Source organism: Osmerus mordax, chromosome 7 (genome assembly GCF_038355195.1).
Source record: "Osmerus mordax isolate fOsmMor3 chromosome 7, fOsmMor3.pri, whole genome shotgun sequence".
NCBI lineage: Eukaryota > Metazoa > Chordata > Actinopteri > Osmeriformes > Osmeridae > Osmerus > Osmerus mordax.
Genome location: NC_090056.1, coordinates 7,171,910 through 7,187,979, shown reverse-complemented (window position 1 = coordinate 7,187,979; position 16,070 = coordinate 7,171,910). Strand labels below are relative to the sequence as shown.

General features: G+C 53.0%; 2 protein-coding genes across 2 annotated transcripts in view; one reads left to right on the top strand and one right to left on the bottom strand.

Annotated features, from left to right (window-relative positions):
• The window catches only part of lrp1ab (low density lipoprotein receptor-related protein 1Ab), an 82,303-nt gene that overhangs the window by 55,044 nt on the left and 11,189 nt on the right, over nucleotides 1-16,070 (top strand). The window contains exons 42-67 of the mRNA XM_067239669.1: nucleotides 3,387-3,576; nucleotides 3,729-3,933; nucleotides 4,169-4,361; nucleotides 4,477-4,602; nucleotides 4,763-4,891; nucleotides 5,007-5,126; nucleotides 5,317-5,430; nucleotides 5,679-5,828; nucleotides 6,016-6,138; nucleotides 6,391-6,507; nucleotides 6,780-6,908; nucleotides 7,081-7,203; nucleotides 8,702-8,842; nucleotides 9,109-9,296; nucleotides 9,431-9,614; nucleotides 9,721-9,806; nucleotides 9,936-10,055; nucleotides 10,226-10,413; nucleotides 10,957-11,162; nucleotides 13,597-13,785; nucleotides 13,900-14,048; nucleotides 14,478-14,571; nucleotides 14,704-14,820; nucleotides 15,104-15,223; nucleotides 15,327-15,449; nucleotides 15,869-15,994. Of these exons, the coding sequence (XP_067095770.1) occupies nucleotides 3,387-3,576; nucleotides 3,729-3,933; nucleotides 4,169-4,361; nucleotides 4,477-4,602; nucleotides 4,763-4,891; nucleotides 5,007-5,126; nucleotides 5,317-5,430; nucleotides 5,679-5,828; nucleotides 6,016-6,138; nucleotides 6,391-6,507; nucleotides 6,780-6,908; nucleotides 7,081-7,203; nucleotides 8,702-8,842; nucleotides 9,109-9,296; nucleotides 9,431-9,614; nucleotides 9,721-9,806; nucleotides 9,936-10,055; nucleotides 10,226-10,413; nucleotides 10,957-11,162; nucleotides 13,597-13,785; nucleotides 13,900-14,048; nucleotides 14,478-14,571; nucleotides 14,704-14,820; nucleotides 15,104-15,223; nucleotides 15,327-15,449; nucleotides 15,869-15,994 (3,750 nt within the window). The remainder of the gene's footprint in view (nucleotides 1-3,386; nucleotides 3,577-3,728; nucleotides 3,934-4,168; nucleotides 4,362-4,476; nucleotides 4,603-4,762; nucleotides 4,892-5,006; nucleotides 5,127-5,316; nucleotides 5,431-5,678; nucleotides 5,829-6,015; nucleotides 6,139-6,390; nucleotides 6,508-6,779; nucleotides 6,909-7,080; nucleotides 7,204-8,701; nucleotides 8,843-9,108; nucleotides 9,297-9,430; nucleotides 9,615-9,720; nucleotides 9,807-9,935; nucleotides 10,056-10,225; nucleotides 10,414-10,956; nucleotides 11,163-13,596; nucleotides 13,786-13,899; nucleotides 14,049-14,477; nucleotides 14,572-14,703; nucleotides 14,821-15,103; nucleotides 15,224-15,326; nucleotides 15,450-15,868; nucleotides 15,995-16,070) is intronic.
• LOC136945689 (galanin receptor type 2-like) lies at nucleotides 93-1,136 on the bottom strand. The gene has a single exon (XM_067239668.1). The coding sequence runs from the start codon at nucleotides 1,134-1,136 to the stop codon at nucleotides 93-95; it is 1,044 nt and encodes a 347-aa protein (XP_067095769.1).

Genomic DNA, 16,070 nt, shown 5'->3' with positions numbered 1-16,070 from the left:
CAGCCCGTAGGTGGCAGTGCCTACAAGGTGCTCAGCAGTGAGCCTTAGTTCCGGTGAGTGTTACTTGGTCGTGTTCCACGCGGCCCCTACAGTCAGGGCTGCGCTCTGTCAGAGGGCGTGTCCAGCTCCACAGAGTTGAAAGGCTGCACCATGTCCCTGCCCACCACGACAGGACAGCCAACCAGCAACCTCCTACACCCCGCCCGCCGGCCACGCCCCAGCTCCACCAGATCCTGCCGGAACTTCTGGGACATGAACACATAGAGCACCGGGTTGACCACCGTGGACGACGACGCCAGCAGCCGCACGAAGATGGCCAAGGACCTGTAGCCGGCGTTGCCGCTGATGGTGCCTCCTATGAAGGAGAACATGAGGGCGTAGGAGGGAAGCCAGCAGAGGGTGAAGACCACCACCAGCAGGGCGGAGGTGTGGGTCACCTGCCTCTGGTAGCGCTCCAGCTGGGGCGCGCGGCCCAGCCGCTGGGTGCGGCGCAGGAAGCAGAAGATCCGGGCGTACGTGAGCACGATGACGCCCAGGGGGAGGGCGAAGGCGAACAGGAAGAGGGCGGTGCCGTACACCAGCTGGCTCAGGTCGGACAGGAAGGCGAAGCAGTGCAGCGCCGCCGACGTGCTGACCGTGCGGAAGGCGAACTGCGGCGCCGCCAGCGCCGCGGCCGGAGCCCACAGGAGCGCCGCGGTCAGCTTGAGGCGCCGGTGCATCCGCGAGCGGAACGCCCACGTGGGGTGGACCACCGTGAGGTAGCGCGTCGCCGCCAACGTGGCCAGCGTGAAGACGGAGGCGGACGAACAGGCCACGCCCAGGAAGCTGACCAGCTTGCAGAGGAAGCTGCCGAAGGGCCACAAGCCCAGGACGATGGCGGCGGTGTGGAAGGGCAGGCAGAGCAGGAGGAGCAGGTCGGCCGCACTCAGCGCCACCAGCAGGGTGTCGGTCCCTTGGGCCACCAGCCCTCCGCTCCTCCGCCGCCTCCCCGCCATGACGACGATGACCAGGGAGTGACCCAGCAGCCCCGTGACCAGGATGAAGCTGTCCAGCATCGGCACCAGGGTGGTCAACATCCCCCCGTCAGTCCTGTTGCCCCACTTTTGGGAACTGGCGTTCCCCAAAATGACCCCCATGAGGTCTCTCATGGTGACACACTGAGACACCTCAACCCTACTGCCTCACACCCAACCCACGTCTCCACCAATCACGCTGACTGATCAGAGGCAGAGCCGACACTCATGATGACATGCTAAATGAGCAGTCAATGTCTCTGAGCTATCACATCTGCTTGCGGTCTTTCCTTCACACAAAAATTGAATTAGTTCTGCTTGTTGGTTAGCGTGTTGCTCATTCAGGGTTTGTTGTAATTTCGATGTACAATTATTTGCACGCGTTTTCACTGATTCATAGTCCAGGCAGATCTTATTTGGGAAGTACTGCAAGTTCCCATTCCAAAGATTGAAAATTAAAAGGAAAAATCCATGTAAACTTCCTCAGAACACAAGCTTTAAGAGGCTTGGGAACATCCTGTATTCCGTAAAGAGAGAGAAGTTTGGGGTGGAAAAAAAAGACCAAATGTCAGTCCAGCCCTGGCGCTGAGCTTGTATTGATTTCTTGAAACCAAGCAACCCTGGACAATGTCATCGTGGCGATCGCTAGTGTCTCCGCAATTCCACATTAAAAGCAGTCAATGCTACTTGATGCTAAGTGCTCCCAGCGCCGCTGTGGTCGTTGGTCATTTAGTGGCTCTTCACCAGCTGGCCAGCCCCAGACTCCATCAGCCGGGCGAGGCTGAACGATGAGGAGGGAGAACAGGGAGGGAGAACAGGGAGGGAGAACAGGGAGGGGGAGGCAGAGAAAGATGAGGTAACATGCTCATTGCTCGTTCGTCAGTGAGGCGATGTCGTCGCATCATTGCAGGCCCACCCCTGTTTACACAGGGTGATGAAGCGGTGATGGAGGGAGGTGATGGATGGAGGGAGGTTGGGGAGTGGTCTCAGAAGATTACATGCCATTTTAATCCTTTACTTCTTGCCATTACTGTCTGAGGTCACTCTTTGTGTGGTAAATTATAGTGTAGTATATGTGTAATCTAGGAGTACCTGAGTTACTTAATGGTACTGTAATGGGAAAGTTTTGTATTGTGGCTGTATACAGTATACATTACCAAAATGGGTCTGAATGCACATTATGGTATAGATTGCAACCTTTCACCACCCACAAGCAATTATTGACTTTTAAACATTGGCAAACATTCACATGGAGTGTCCAGGGGTTTTATTAGTGAGCAATTGTGGGTCATAAAAAGATGCTGTGAGAAGTGACGCAAGTCCACTGAAGCTAAACCCTGAAGGAGCCTGGGAGACTGGTGTCGAGGGAACTTTACGATGCGGGGTGGCAATGCTGAGCGAATATAGGGGATGTGTGTGTGTGTGTCTGTGTGTGTGCGTGTGCGTGCGTGCGTGTGAAGACTGCTTCACACTAACAAGCTTAGCTCTCTCCTGACGTGTTCACCCCGCCAGTTTCCCTAAGGTGACCGAAGTAGCTCCAGTGGGCGCTTTTGTTGTGTTTTTTCTGGAAATAACAAGTCACTATGAATTAGACGGTCCACGGGGAGCAGTACTTGTGTGTGTGAGAGCAGCCAAGCGTGAACCAACAGGATGGTGTCCACTAAACCAACTCCAGAAACAGCAGGCCTTCAAAGACCTAACTCTATTACACAATTACCCCCCACCAACTCTGTTATTCACCAAAAAAGAAAAAATGGAAGTGTATTTTAATGAGTTTGTCCTTCTCTGTTTCTTTTTGCGTTCGCTCTCTCTTTTTCCGTCACCTTCCCCGTTCTCCCTAACCACGACCCTCTCCCTCGCAGCGCCTCATCGCCCTGGAGCTGATATGGTCCGACAGGGCCATATAAGAGCGTTTCCCAGTGCCATTTAGACGTCGCTCTGAGTTAACCATGCGTGCAGCCTGTTCCATCTTTAAAGATGATTTACTATTACCGTTCGATGTAGCCCTGCAGCGCCTGGCAACAAGGAACCTTCTTTCATTGGCTGACAGGCCTGCTGAAGGCTTCTCTGTGGTTGACTTTTCCCCAGGCTTTGTCCCCTGACCAGACTCCTCTCTCTGAGACACTAAGTCAGAGCAGTAACAGAAAGGTCAGACTCTGCTGATACCCAGACAGCGATGGGTAGAGAGAGACACGATCCCAATTGGTTACAGAGAATAGTCTACGCTAAATATCGAAACTGAAAAGGGGGAGATCATATTTTTGTGGCTTTGGCTCCACCAGGGCCTTTCGACAGCACAGCCAGTCTCCAACACCTACGCTAACTCCTCCCCCTCCTTCTCTCTCTCTCTCTCTCTCTCTCTCTGTCCCCCAGACGTGGGCTCTGTGGAGGGGCTGGCCTACCACCGGGGCTGGGACACCCTGTACTGGACCAGCTTCACCACCTCCACCATCACCTGCCACACGGTGGACCAGAGCCGCACCGTGGCCTACGACCGCCACACCGTGGTCACCATGTCCGAGAACGACCACCCCCGCGCCTTCGTGCTGGACGAGTGTCAAGAGTAAGAGGGACCAGCCTCCTGTGTGGGGTGAAAGGGCTCCAGGACACGGGAGTCATGATGCTAGTATGACATGCTGTCAGGGAACCTTTTTCTCTGCTTTGTTTCTGTGTGTCGTAACTCCTTCATCTCCGTCGTCGTTTGTCCTTCCGCAGCCTGATGTTCTGGACCAACTGGAACGACCACTCTCCCAGTATCATGCGGGCGTCTCTCAACGGCGCCAACATGCTGGTCATCATCGGCAGCGACATCAAAACCCCCAACGGGCTGGCCATAGACCACCGAGCCGAGAAGCTCTACTTCTGTGACGCCACGCTGGACAAGATAGAGCGCTGCGAGTACGATGGCAGCAGCCGCTACGTGAGTTGTCACATCAGTCACATGTCAGAGACCCGTGTGACGAGAGCCGACTTGACTCTGTTTGACGCCGTTGACGGAATGGGATGAAATTGACCTCGTTGGTAGACTTGATGGAATGGGACACAGTGTGAATGGAGCTCATGCAGTCCACGGCTAGAGTTGACGTTAGACCAGCGTGGCTAGTTTAATCTGGTCTGGCACCTCAACTTAAGGCCCAACTGAACTTTCTCTCCAGGTGGTGTTGATGAACGAGCCTGTGCATCCGTTTGGCTTGGCCCTGTATGGGGATTACATCTTCTGGACTGACTGGATCAGGAGAGCCGTCTTCAGGGCTGACAAGTTCACTGGGGGAGACATGAAGGTGCTGCGCGCTGACATCCCCCAGCAGCCAATGGGAATCATCGCCGTGGCGAATGACACGAACAGATGTAAGTGGTCAGGCATCGTTACGTAAGGAAGATTTCAGACATCTCATGCAAACGTTCCCCTCAGAAACTCCCAACTCTAAACACTTGGCCCTGCCTGGGCTGTCATGTCGTGCAGGTGAGTTTTCTCCATGCCTGGCCAACAACGGCGGCTGTCAGGACTTGTGTCTGCTCAGGTCGGACGGACGGGTCAAATGCAGTTGCCGTGGAAACCGGCAACTCCTGGAAGACAACACGTGCTCAGGTGAGTGGTTGGGGCCGTGTGACGTCGTCACTACGGGATCCTCTGTGACTAAACTCCCTGCTTGAAATGAAAACTCGTATCGATATTGTTTTGAACCCCCCCCCCCCCCGTTGAAGGGTTTGTATAACTTCTGCTAACTGATGTTATTTGCTCCCGTCAGCTCTGAACATGTCGTGCAGCAGTGTGGATGACTTTGAGTGTGGTAATGGGGAGTGTATCAGCTACAGTCTGACCTGTGATGGCATGGCCCATTGCAAGGACAAGTCGGACGAAAAACAGTCCTACTGCTGTGAGTTCTCACACACTGTGAATGACTTTCATTATCATTGAACACTCTCGTATTGATTTGGTTCCCTCGGGTTTAGAAACCTGCTTATTTCCTGCTGTATCACTCTGGGTTACAGCCAATCGGCTGTGTAAGAAAGGCTACAGACGCTGCATTAATGGCCGCTGCATCCGACACCAGCTCTGGTGTGACGGCACGGACAACTGTGGAGACCACTCAGATGAGCTGCCCTGCAACAGTGAGCCTGTCTGTCTGTGTGTGTCTGTCTGTGTGTGTGTGTGTGTGTGTGTCTTTGTGTGCGTGTGTGTGTGTGTCTTTGTGTGTTGTCTGGGAACATTCTAACTACCAACCTGCTGCCCCTGACTGTTTATTTCTTCGTGCTCACATTACCTCTTAACGCACTCGCACCCCCCCCCCCCCCCCCCCAGTGACCCTCTGCAAAGCGGGAGAGTTCCAGTGCAAAGACGGCAGCTGCATCTCCAACTCCAGCCGCTGCGACCAGGTGATCCACTGCGAGGACGCCAGTGACGAGATGAACTGCTGTAAGTCTCCCCAGGCGCTCCGATCGAGCATGGAACGTTTGCAGCGAGCGCAAGGTTCCTTTCCACTTTCACTAACCTCTCTCTCTCTCTCTCTCTCTCTCTCTCTCTCTCTCTCTCTCTCTCTCTCTCTCTCTATCTCTCTATCTCTCTATCTCTCTATCTCTGTCTCTCTCTCTCTCTCTCTGTCTCTCTCTGTCTCTGTCTCTCTCTATCTCTCTCTCTGTCTCTCTCTCTCTCCCCTCCCCCAGTGCCGACCAACTGCTCCCGTTTCTTCCGTCTGGGGGTGAAGGGAGCCACTTTCCAGAGCTGTGAGAGGACCACCCTGTGCTACCTGCCCTCCTGGGTGTGTGACGGCACCAATGACTGTGGGGACTTCTCTGATGAGATGAACTGCCAAGGTCAGTCCACCATTTTCAGTCAAATGACCTTTCACGCCTCAGTAGGTGCCGGTGGTGGATTTTCTCCCGTCACTGGGGAAAAACGACAATGTGAGATGTAATTGTATTGAAGAAATGCCTTTTTTTATATACTTGAAATGAGTCTTGACGTTGAGATTGAGGGTGTGTTTGTGCTGTCTCCCGTCAGACAAGAGGAAGCTGAAGTGTCCCCTGAACTACTTCTCCTGCCCCAGCGGACGCTGCATCCCGATGAGCTGGACGTGCGACAAGGACAACGACTGTGAGAACGGAGAGGACGAGTCCCACTGTGGTCAGTCGCCCTTTTTCTATCTGACTTCCCTGTCACTAGTCCTGTTGTCGTAAAACAAGTTGAAAGCACTCCTCCAAATGAACTAGTCAGAAAACGGTCAAAGTCGTAGTTTGATGTCTGTTTTGTATCTCGCTGAGAGACAGAGCCGCTGTCTGATGCCTCACAAGGACGAGGTTTTGGTGAAGGATTTCTTTCAATCTAGACTGTTTCGTGAAGTCCTGTTCTCGTTTGTTGTTGGCGTACTCTTTGCAGACAAGTTCTGTTCGCCCACCCAGTTTGAGTGTGCCAACCACAACTGCATCCACGGCCTCTGGGTGTGTGATGGAACGGACGACTGCGGGGACAATTCTGACGAGGGCAGCAATTGTCGTGAGTGACCAGCGCCAATGATGCTTTGAAGGAGCCTGTATTATCTTTACAATCTGCACTGTACAGCTTTCATGTAATTCAATATATTCCCCTCACTCAGTGTTATACACAGCAAAATATTTGTCATGCGAAAAGTGTAAATTACACGATGCAATTCCATGGTCAGAGTGAATAGTATGGCAGGGTATTACGGAGCCTAGTTTCAGCTACGAACCTCTTTGTCTGCTTTCAAAAGGAGTTGTTTGACCTTTTGTACGCTGTATGTGTGCTAGTGTCTAAGACGTGCAGTCCGGAGGTGTTCCAGTGCCCTGGGTCCCACGTGTGTGTGCCCCAGCACTGGAAGTGTGACGGGGACAAGGACTGCCCTGATGGGGCTGACGAGAACATCAAGGCTGGCTGTGGTGAGACTCACACACACGCACACACACACAACATCTCTTCATTATTACCACGCTACAGTACTGCTACCTCTACAGGCTACTTTAGAAGGGCATCCCAATGCCCAAGAACATTCCGATTCCGACACTAACCCCATCTCCCTCGCTGCTCCTCCTTTCCTCCTCCCTCATTCAGTGTACAACAACACCTGCGACGAGAACGAGTTCATGTGTCAGAACAGAGACTGTATCCCCAAACACTTTGTCTGTGACCATGATATCGACTGTACCGACGGCACTGACGAGTCTCCTGAGTGTGGTGAGTGTGTGTGGAATGAGCCTCATAGCATGGAGAGCTAACTCTATATTAAGAGCAACACTTTACACCAAGGTTACATTCGGTACCATGTGCCTACATAGCAATACCTATATCAAAGACATCGCTATGTTCATCCATATGTCAATGTTGTTTCGTGTTAGGGTTATGGCTACCGTTCAGGTTTAAGTTGAGGTAGAGGTGTAAGGGCTTGATGGATGTTTTAAAGGGGCAGTTGAAGGTTGTATTTCTAAAATAAAGTCAATGTTAACATCCACTTTAAAGCCTATCCTTCCCCATACCAAGTTTCACTTGAACTGACTTGTACTGCCAAACCAAAATGAAGTCTAACTACTTAACTGTTACATGGCACAATGTAACAGCATTGTTCCCCACCCTAACCCTGGTCTGCTGTGTGTAGAGTACCCCACCTGACCCTAACCCTGGTCTGCTATGTGCAGAGTACCCCACCTGACCCTAACCCTGGTCTGCTGTGTGCAGAGTACCCCACCTGACCCTAACCCTGGTCTGCTGTGTGTAGAGTACCCCACCTGACCCTAACCCTGGTCTGCTGTGTGCAGAGTACCCCACCTGACCCTAACCCTGGTCTGCTGTGTGCAGAGTACCCCACCTGACCCTAACCCTGGTCTGCTGTGTGTAGAGTACCCCACCTGACCCTAACCCTGGTCTGCTGTGTGCAGAGTACCCCACCTGACCCTAACCCTGGTCTGCTGTGTGCAGAGTACCCCACCTGACCCTAACCCTGGTCTGCTGTGTGCAGAGTACCCCACCTGACCCTAACCCTGGTCTGCTATGTGCAGAGTACCCCACCTGACCCTAACCCTGGTCTGCTGTGTGTAGAGTACCCCACCTGACCCTAACCCTGGTCTGCTATGTGCAGAGTACCCCACCTGACCCTAACCCTGGTCTGCTGTGTGCAGAGTACCCCACCTGACCCTAACCCTGGTCTGCTGTGTGCAGAGTACCACACCTGACCCTAACCCTGGTCTGCTGTGTGTAGAGTACCCCACCTGACCCTAACCCTGGTCTGCTGTGTGCAGAGTACCCCACCTGACCCTAACCCTGGTCTGCTGTGTGCAGAGTACCACACCTGACCCTAACCCTGGTCTGCTGTGTGTAGAGTACCCCACCTGACCCTAACCCTGGTCTGCTGTGTGCAGAGTACCCCACCTGACCCTAACCCTGGTCTGCTATGTGCAGAGTACCCCACCTGTCCCTAACCCTGGTCTGCTGTGTGCAGAGTACCCCACCTGACCCTAACCCTGGTCTGCTGTGTGTAGAGTACCCCACCTGACCCTAACCCTGGTCTGCTGTGTGCAGAGTACCCCACCTGACCCTAACCCTGGTCTGCTGTGTGTAGAGTACCCCACCTGACCCTAACCCTGGTCTGCTGTGTGCAGAGTACCCCACCTGACCCTAACCCTGGTCTGCTGTGTGCAGAGTACCCCACCTGACCCTAACCCTGGTCTGCTGTGTGTAGAGTACGCCACCTGTGGCCCGGAGGAGTTCCGCTGTGCTAACGGACGCTGCCTCAACCAGAAGATCTGGGAGTGTGACGGAGAGATCGACTGCCAGGACCGCTCCGACGAGGCCCCCAAGAACCCCAACTGCCTGGACACAGGTGTGTGTGTGTATCTGTGTGTGTGTGTGTGTATCTGTGTGTGTGTGTGTATCTGTGTGTGTGTGTGAGTGTATGTATCTGTGTGTGTGAGTGTATCTGTGTGTGAGTGTATGTATCTGTGTGTGTGAGTGTATTGCGTATGCTCCTTTCGGTTTCTTTTTGTGGAAACCTTCCAAAGTCAATAAAACACCTCGCCACCTATTCCTCCCTCCCTGCTGAATGATCTGGGCTGAATGTTAACGATCCCTCTCCGCCCCGCTTCACAGAGAGGAAGTGCAACGAGTCGGCCTACATGTGCCGCAACGGCAAGTGTCTGAACGAGACGCTGCTGTGCAACCGCAACGACGACTGCGGCGACGGCTCGGACGAGCTCAACTGCTTCATCAACGAGTGTCTGAACAGCAAGCTGAGCGGCTGCTCCCAGCTCTGCGACGACCTCAAGATCGGCTTCAAGGTAAGCGCGCGCGCGGCCGTCCCGCGCCAAACCACACCCGAGCGCCGGAAGACCAGGCTGAACACAGGACAGGGAAGGTGTGTGTGTGTGTGTGTGTTGACACGCCGTCTTGTGTCCCGCGGGGGTCCTCGCAGTGCAGGTGTCACCCCGGCTTCCGTCTGAAGAGGGACGGGAAGACGTGCGTGGACGTGGACGAGTGCACGAGCAGCTACCCCTGCACCCAGCGCTGCATCAACACGCACGGCAGCTTCCACTGTCTCTGCGTGGAGGGCTTCCAGCTCAGCCCCCACGACCCCACCGTCTGCAAGTCCACCTCCGGTGAGATTTGCGCCTGTGTGGTGGGAGGGGTGGATGGTGTGGTCTGTGTTTTGCAGGTGTGTGTGTGTCCCAGTCTAACGTGTCCCTGCCGTGTGTCCTCTCCTAGAGGAGGAGCCCTACCTCATCTTTGCCAACCGTTACTACCTGAGGAAGCTCAACCTGGATGGCACCAACTACACCCTGATCAAACAGGTTAGACACACCGCCTCCATCTAACCGGAGCAGCACCACCCACGCCTGTTGGGAATGGCTGTACTCACCTGTACGTGTGTGTGTGTGTCTGTCTGTGTGTGTGTCTGCGTGTGTGTGTGTGTATTTCAGGGTCTGAACAATGCAGTAGCCCTGGACTTTCACTATGCAGAGCAGATGATCTACTGGACAGACGTCACCACTCAGGGAAGCATGATTCGCCGCATGCACATGAACGGCAGCAACGTCGAGGTAATTTGCCCCGTTCACCCTTCCCACCTGTGAGTCTGACTGGACAGTCTGTTGTTAGCTGTTCTGTGATTGGATAGTTTGCTAGTCACTCTATGGTCTGGTAAAACAGATGCCAGTGCGTTTTACCTGCTAGTTCTTTTTGTGTGACCGTGTGATTGGCTGTGGGTCAGGTGCTTCACAGGACCTCCCTCAGTAACCCAGACGGGGTGGCTGTGGACTGGGTGGGCGGGAACCTGTACTGGTGTGACAAGGGCCGGGACACCATCGAGGTGTCCAAGCTGAACGGAGCCTACAGGACCGTGCTGGTCAACACCGGGCTGAAGGAGCCGAGGGCTGTGGCGGTGGACATACGCAACGGGTAGGAAACAGCACCCACTCTGACCCTCGTGGAAGCTGTCCCTGTGACCGAAGCCTGACTGATGAAACCACTTTAGTTTCGCTGAGGAAGGGATGTGAAAGCCCAGATGAGGACTGCTTCGTGTATTGTAGCGTTATAAGACTGAATAGTCACCGTACCAAAGTGTATTACTGTATCATTTGTCTGCATAGCAACAATGCTGCTCTAACCTGTCTGCTAGGGAGGGGTGATAGTAGCATAGGACTGTATAGCGTAGCATAGCTTACCCTGGCAGAAAGGGATGAATGGAAAGATGTGCAGTAGGGGTGGGGGGAAAAAATCGATTCACATTCGAATCACGATTCAGTCTTCTAGCGATTCACATTGATTCACAAATGTAGACAATCGATTTTTAATCAATTTGCGACCCCAACAATCGAATTGCGAGGTACCAAAACATTCCCAACCTTAATGTGCAGCATATCCCAGCAGCGTCTGTCTAACATGACAGGCGTTCAGCTGGGTGGTGCAGTATGTAGTGGGTGATGGGTGTGGGTGTTCCAGGTACCTGTACTGGTCTGACTGGGGCGACAGCCCCCACATCGGCAGGATCGGGATGGACGGCAGCAACCGCAGCGTGATCGTGGAGGACAAGATCACCTGGCCCAACGGCCTCACGCTCGACTTCATCAACGACCGCATCTACTGGGCCGACGCCAGGGAGGATTACATCCAGTTCGCCAGCCTGGACGGGACCAACAGACACACGGGTAACACACACACGCACGCTGTGCACAGGCACACACACACACTCACACACACACGCGCGCTGTGCCCACGCATACAGTACATACATGTGCTTATACAATGTACATGCCACGTGCATGTGCGTTCACTTGTGTGTAAATCCAAAAATATACAGCCAGAAAGTACCCCCCCCCCCCCCCCACACACACACACACACTCACTGCTCCATTTAAAATGGAGTACATCAGCAGTTATGTAAAACGCACTGAACCGGACAAACACACACACGCCCATCCAACCGGACACACACACACACACACAGCCCCCCAACCAAACACACACACTTACCCAAACACACTCACACCAACATACACACACACTCGTACGGGAGCTGCAGAAAGAGCAGAGCGGGTGCAGCACAGTGTCGTAGGGCCCCAGAGGACCAGGCCTCTGAATGGAGACGATTGTTGTGACCCGAGTGCGCCCAGCCCTGCACGATGACTGGCCGGCAGGCGGCCTTGTTAGAGAGCACGGCACAATAGTTGATATTGTCAGTCGACCAGGCGTGCAGAAGAATGCCCGAGCGTGAGGGAGCTATGCCATTGAAATTCCTCCCGCTGCCAAAGCCCCGGACGGTCAGCACATCTCACACAGAGTGCACTCTGGGAATTAGGGTTAGACCATGCCGCCGGTGTTTTCCTTGAGCCAAGTGGGGGTGCCTGGTTCACGTGTGTGTGTGTGTGTGTGTGTGTGTGCGTGTGTGTGTGTGTGGATGCAGACCTGTGTTTAAGGTGATGTGGGGTGGATTTACAAGCAGGGCTGTGAGGTCAGGTTCAACCATGGAGTTCCACTTATTTTACACATGCTCACTTTGTGGTGTTGCTCCACCTGTAGCCTGTGCTATCCTACATGTCCCCCACCCCAACCCACTGACGCACACGCGCACTAGGGTGACCACCCGTCACCCGCCCTTTGTGCTGTACCGCACAGCATTTCCACCCCTTCGCATATTGAGAAAATGTTTCCGCATTTTCATCAGTCCGTTGGTTTTTAAATCATATTAAGCAAACATGCATGCGTTCTTTTGCCTCTTTGAGAAAGCATTTTGTTTATCATTTTTGCGGCATTGTTTTCACCTTCATTTAACAGCGCTTCGTCAGAAGTACAAATAAAAACAGCCGTTTTTTAAATCTTATCCAATGGTTGAAAAGAAAGGAGTAAACACGGTCACTGTGGGTTGTGACGGCTGTCAATCCAAATGTGGAGCAGTGATTCATTCCATGTGTTCCCTGTCAGAAAACAAAATGGAAAATTCGGTAAATAAAAATTTTACAAGGCGGCATAATGGCAAACAAAAAAGAGAAAATGTTATTTTATTAGAGACTGGGCTAGGACATAAACCTGGGTGAGGCCGATAGAAGGGGATACCAAAAGAGTGTTTTGCAGTCTATGTAAAAGCAGCTTTTCTATTTCACATGGAGGAGAATATGACCAACAATAAAGACATGTTATGTTACATTGTGATGTAATGGTGTTTTCTGGAAGGTACTAAAGAACAAAGCATAATACAAATGTTTTTATTAAGTTAGATAGACATTATATAACAGTTTGAGGTTATGTTTTAATGTTGGTAACATGTCCCACATTGTCCCACATCAATTTAGTAATCGTCCCACATTTGGTTTGTTTGATGGTGGTCACCCTAACGCACACACTAAAGCAGCCATGTCTGTTTGTGGAGCGAGATACTGTGTTTGAGTTCAGATAAGACTGGTTTAATGGGATGTTGATCTAACTGCCCTCCCATCTCTGCTCCAGCCTCATATGACAACATTGCTAATGCTGCCTCAGTTTGTGCATATTTACTGCTTTCCACAATACTATGATTGTCACTATTGCGGTATTAAACTACTTATGATGTGTGCGCGTGTGTTTTTGTGTGTACACTTGCTTGTGTGTGTGTACTGTACGCCACAGTGTGTGTTTTCACCCTGTTGGGCTACTGTGCTTTTACAACAGTGGTACGCTAATAGAGGTGTGTTTCCATAACAGCATGTTCCTGACACGCACACAAATGCACACCCACACACACACACACACAGTGCAAACACAAGGAGCATAATGATAGGAAAACTCTGTGATTACTGTGCTAAACCCTGATGAAGCGTGGCCCCGTGACATAATGTCCAGGACAGCCAGGTCTCTGTCATGGCTGTGGTGAATGCTGGTGTCACTGTTGGATGTTTGGTACTACCTGTCTCCAGATTCAAGGTTCAAAAAGATGTTTACTTTTCCTTTTGTTGACACTGGTCGAAAATGGATGTTTGTCTTTGGCTTTTCATGATTTCGGACTAATGTGTCTTAATACATTCGCTCTGGATAAGAGCGTCTGCTAAAATGACTAAATGTTAATATCGGTGTGTTTGTTTGTGTGTGTGTGTGTGTGTGTGTCCACAGTTCTAACCCAGGACATCCCCCACATCTTTGCCATGACGCTGTTCGAGGAGTACCTCTACTGGACTGACTGGGAGACCAAGTCCATCAACAGGGCGCACAAGACCCTGGGCACCAACAAGACCCAGCTCATCACCACCCTGCACAGGCCCATGGACATCCACATCTACCACCCCTACCGCCAGCCCGAGGGTGAGACACACACACACACACACACCTCATCTACCATCCCGGAGTTAGATGCTAAACTATCTTGCCAAAGATTTTCTTTCTAACATCCTCTGGCTCATCCTCTTCCTCCTCCAGTCCGGAATCACCCGTGCCAGACCAACAACGGGGGCTGCAGTAACCTGTGTCTGTTGTCCCCCGGGGGGGGCTACAAGTGCGCCTGTCCCACCAACTTCTACCTGGCCCACAACGGGCGCACCTGCATGTCCAACTGCACCGCCAGCCAGGTGAGCAGCAGGCCTCGCTGTGCCCATGTGATCATGTGAGCATGTGATCAGCTGACAGGAAGTGGGCTGTGTTTGATTTGGCTCAGAGTTGCCACCTGTGGAACTGTTCCCCTGGTGTCTTGACAGTGGGTGAATGACAGGAAGCACGCCACAGGGTTTGTTATTACTCGACCCCAGTCTGTTCATTATATAGATGACACCTGTAGGACTTGTGTTGCTGGGTAAGAGCTCTCTGTCTGACAGCTGAGGGCCTCTTGTCGTGCACAGCGGGAGCTTCTGCTTGGTGTCTGATCAAGTGCTTGTGCCTGGGGATCATCTGTTGACAGTTGACAGGCTGTGTAGCGAGCTCCTTAGCGCCTACCTGCTACTGTCTGACCTGTCTGTCTCTCTCTGTCTCTCTCTCTTTCCCATCCTTCTCTTGCTTTCCAGTTTGTGTGTAAGAACGACAAGTGCATCCCCTTCTGGTGGAAGTGTGACACCGAGGACGATTGTGGGGACCGTTCCGACGAGCCTGCTGAATGCCGTAAGTGTGTGTGTGTGTGTGAGGGGGGTGGGGGGGGGCACAATAATGACGGGAGGAACTTGGCATGTTAGGAGGCCGCAGGTTGGCGTGACAGACGGAGAGTGACTTCCTGTCCCCTCTTCCTCCTGTCAGCGGCCTTCAAGTGTCGTCCGGGTCAGTTCCAGTGTGGCACGGGCATCTGCACCAACCCCGCCTACATCTGTGACGGGGACAACGACTGCCAGGACAACTCTGACGAGGCCAACTGCGGTACTGCAGCCATTTCTGTCTCTGTCCCCGACACGTCGTCTGTGTCGCACGCACACTTCCTGTCTCTCTCCTTCACGCACGCACACACACACACACACACACTGCTCATCTTCCCTCTCTCTTTCCGTACGCCTTTCATAATTCCCAACTTGTGTATTAGTATTCTGTCCTCTTTTACATTGCTTAGTCTCTGACCTGTCTGTCTGTCTGTCTTTCTGTCTGTCTGTGTGTCTGTCTGTCTGTCTGTCTGTCTGTCTGTGCGTCTGTGTGTCCTGCTCCACAGACATCCATGTGTGTCTGCCCAGCCAGTTCAAGTGCTCCCACCCCAATCGCTGCATCCCAGGGATCTTCCGCTGCAACGGCCAGGACAACTGTGGAGAGGGGGAGGACGAGAAGGACTGTCGTGAGTTCCCTCTGCCTGTCTGTCTGTCTCCACCTGTGTGTCCCTGTCTGCTTCTGTGTCCTGACACTGACGCCTCTCCACCTGTCCTTCCTGCTCCCCCCAGCGGAGGTCACCTGCGCCCCCACCCAGTTCCAGTGTGCCATCACCAAGCGCTGCATCCCCCGCGTCTGGGTGTGCGACCGCGACAACGACTGCGTCGACGGCTCGGACGAGCCGGCCAACTGCAGTAAGTCACGTCCTCACCTGCTCCTCCCCCTTTGTCCCCCTGCTGTCTCCCTCCTCCTCTCCTCCCCCTCCTCCCCCCGCTCGTCCTACTTCTCCCCTGTCTTGATCACCTCCACCTCTTGCTTCTCCTGCTCCTACAGTGTGTGTGGTTCCACAGTGTGTGTATGGTTCTACTGTGTGTGTGTGTGTGTGGTTCTACAGTGTGTGTGGTTCTCCAGTGTATGTGGTTCCACAGTGTGTCTGGTTCCACAGTGTGTGTGGTTTCACAGTGTGTGTGGTTCCACAGTGTGTGTGTGGTTCCACAGTGTGTGTGGTTCTCCAGTGTGTGTGGTTCTCCAGTGTGTTTGGTTCTCCAGTGTGTATGGTTCCACAGTGTGTGTGGTTCTCAGTGTGTCACCCCCTCCTCCGTCCCCCCTGTAGCTCAGATGACGTGTGGTGTGGATGAGTTCCGCTGTAAGGACTCTGGCCGCTGCATCCCCGCTCGCTGGAAGTGTGACGGCGAGGACGACTGTGGCGACTCATCAGACGAGCCCAAAGAGGAGTGCGGTAAGTGCGCCGTTTCCTAGGCAACAAGGGTTGGCAGACAGGCACAGGAAGAGAGCATCTCTCGGTCACACCCTCG

What these genes read in the sequence shown, in the direction of transcription:
- LOC136945689 (XM_067239668.1), bottom strand. Translation starts at nt 1,136, where the DNA reads ATGGGGGTCATTTTGGGGAACGCCAGTTCCCAAAAGTGGGGCAACAGG.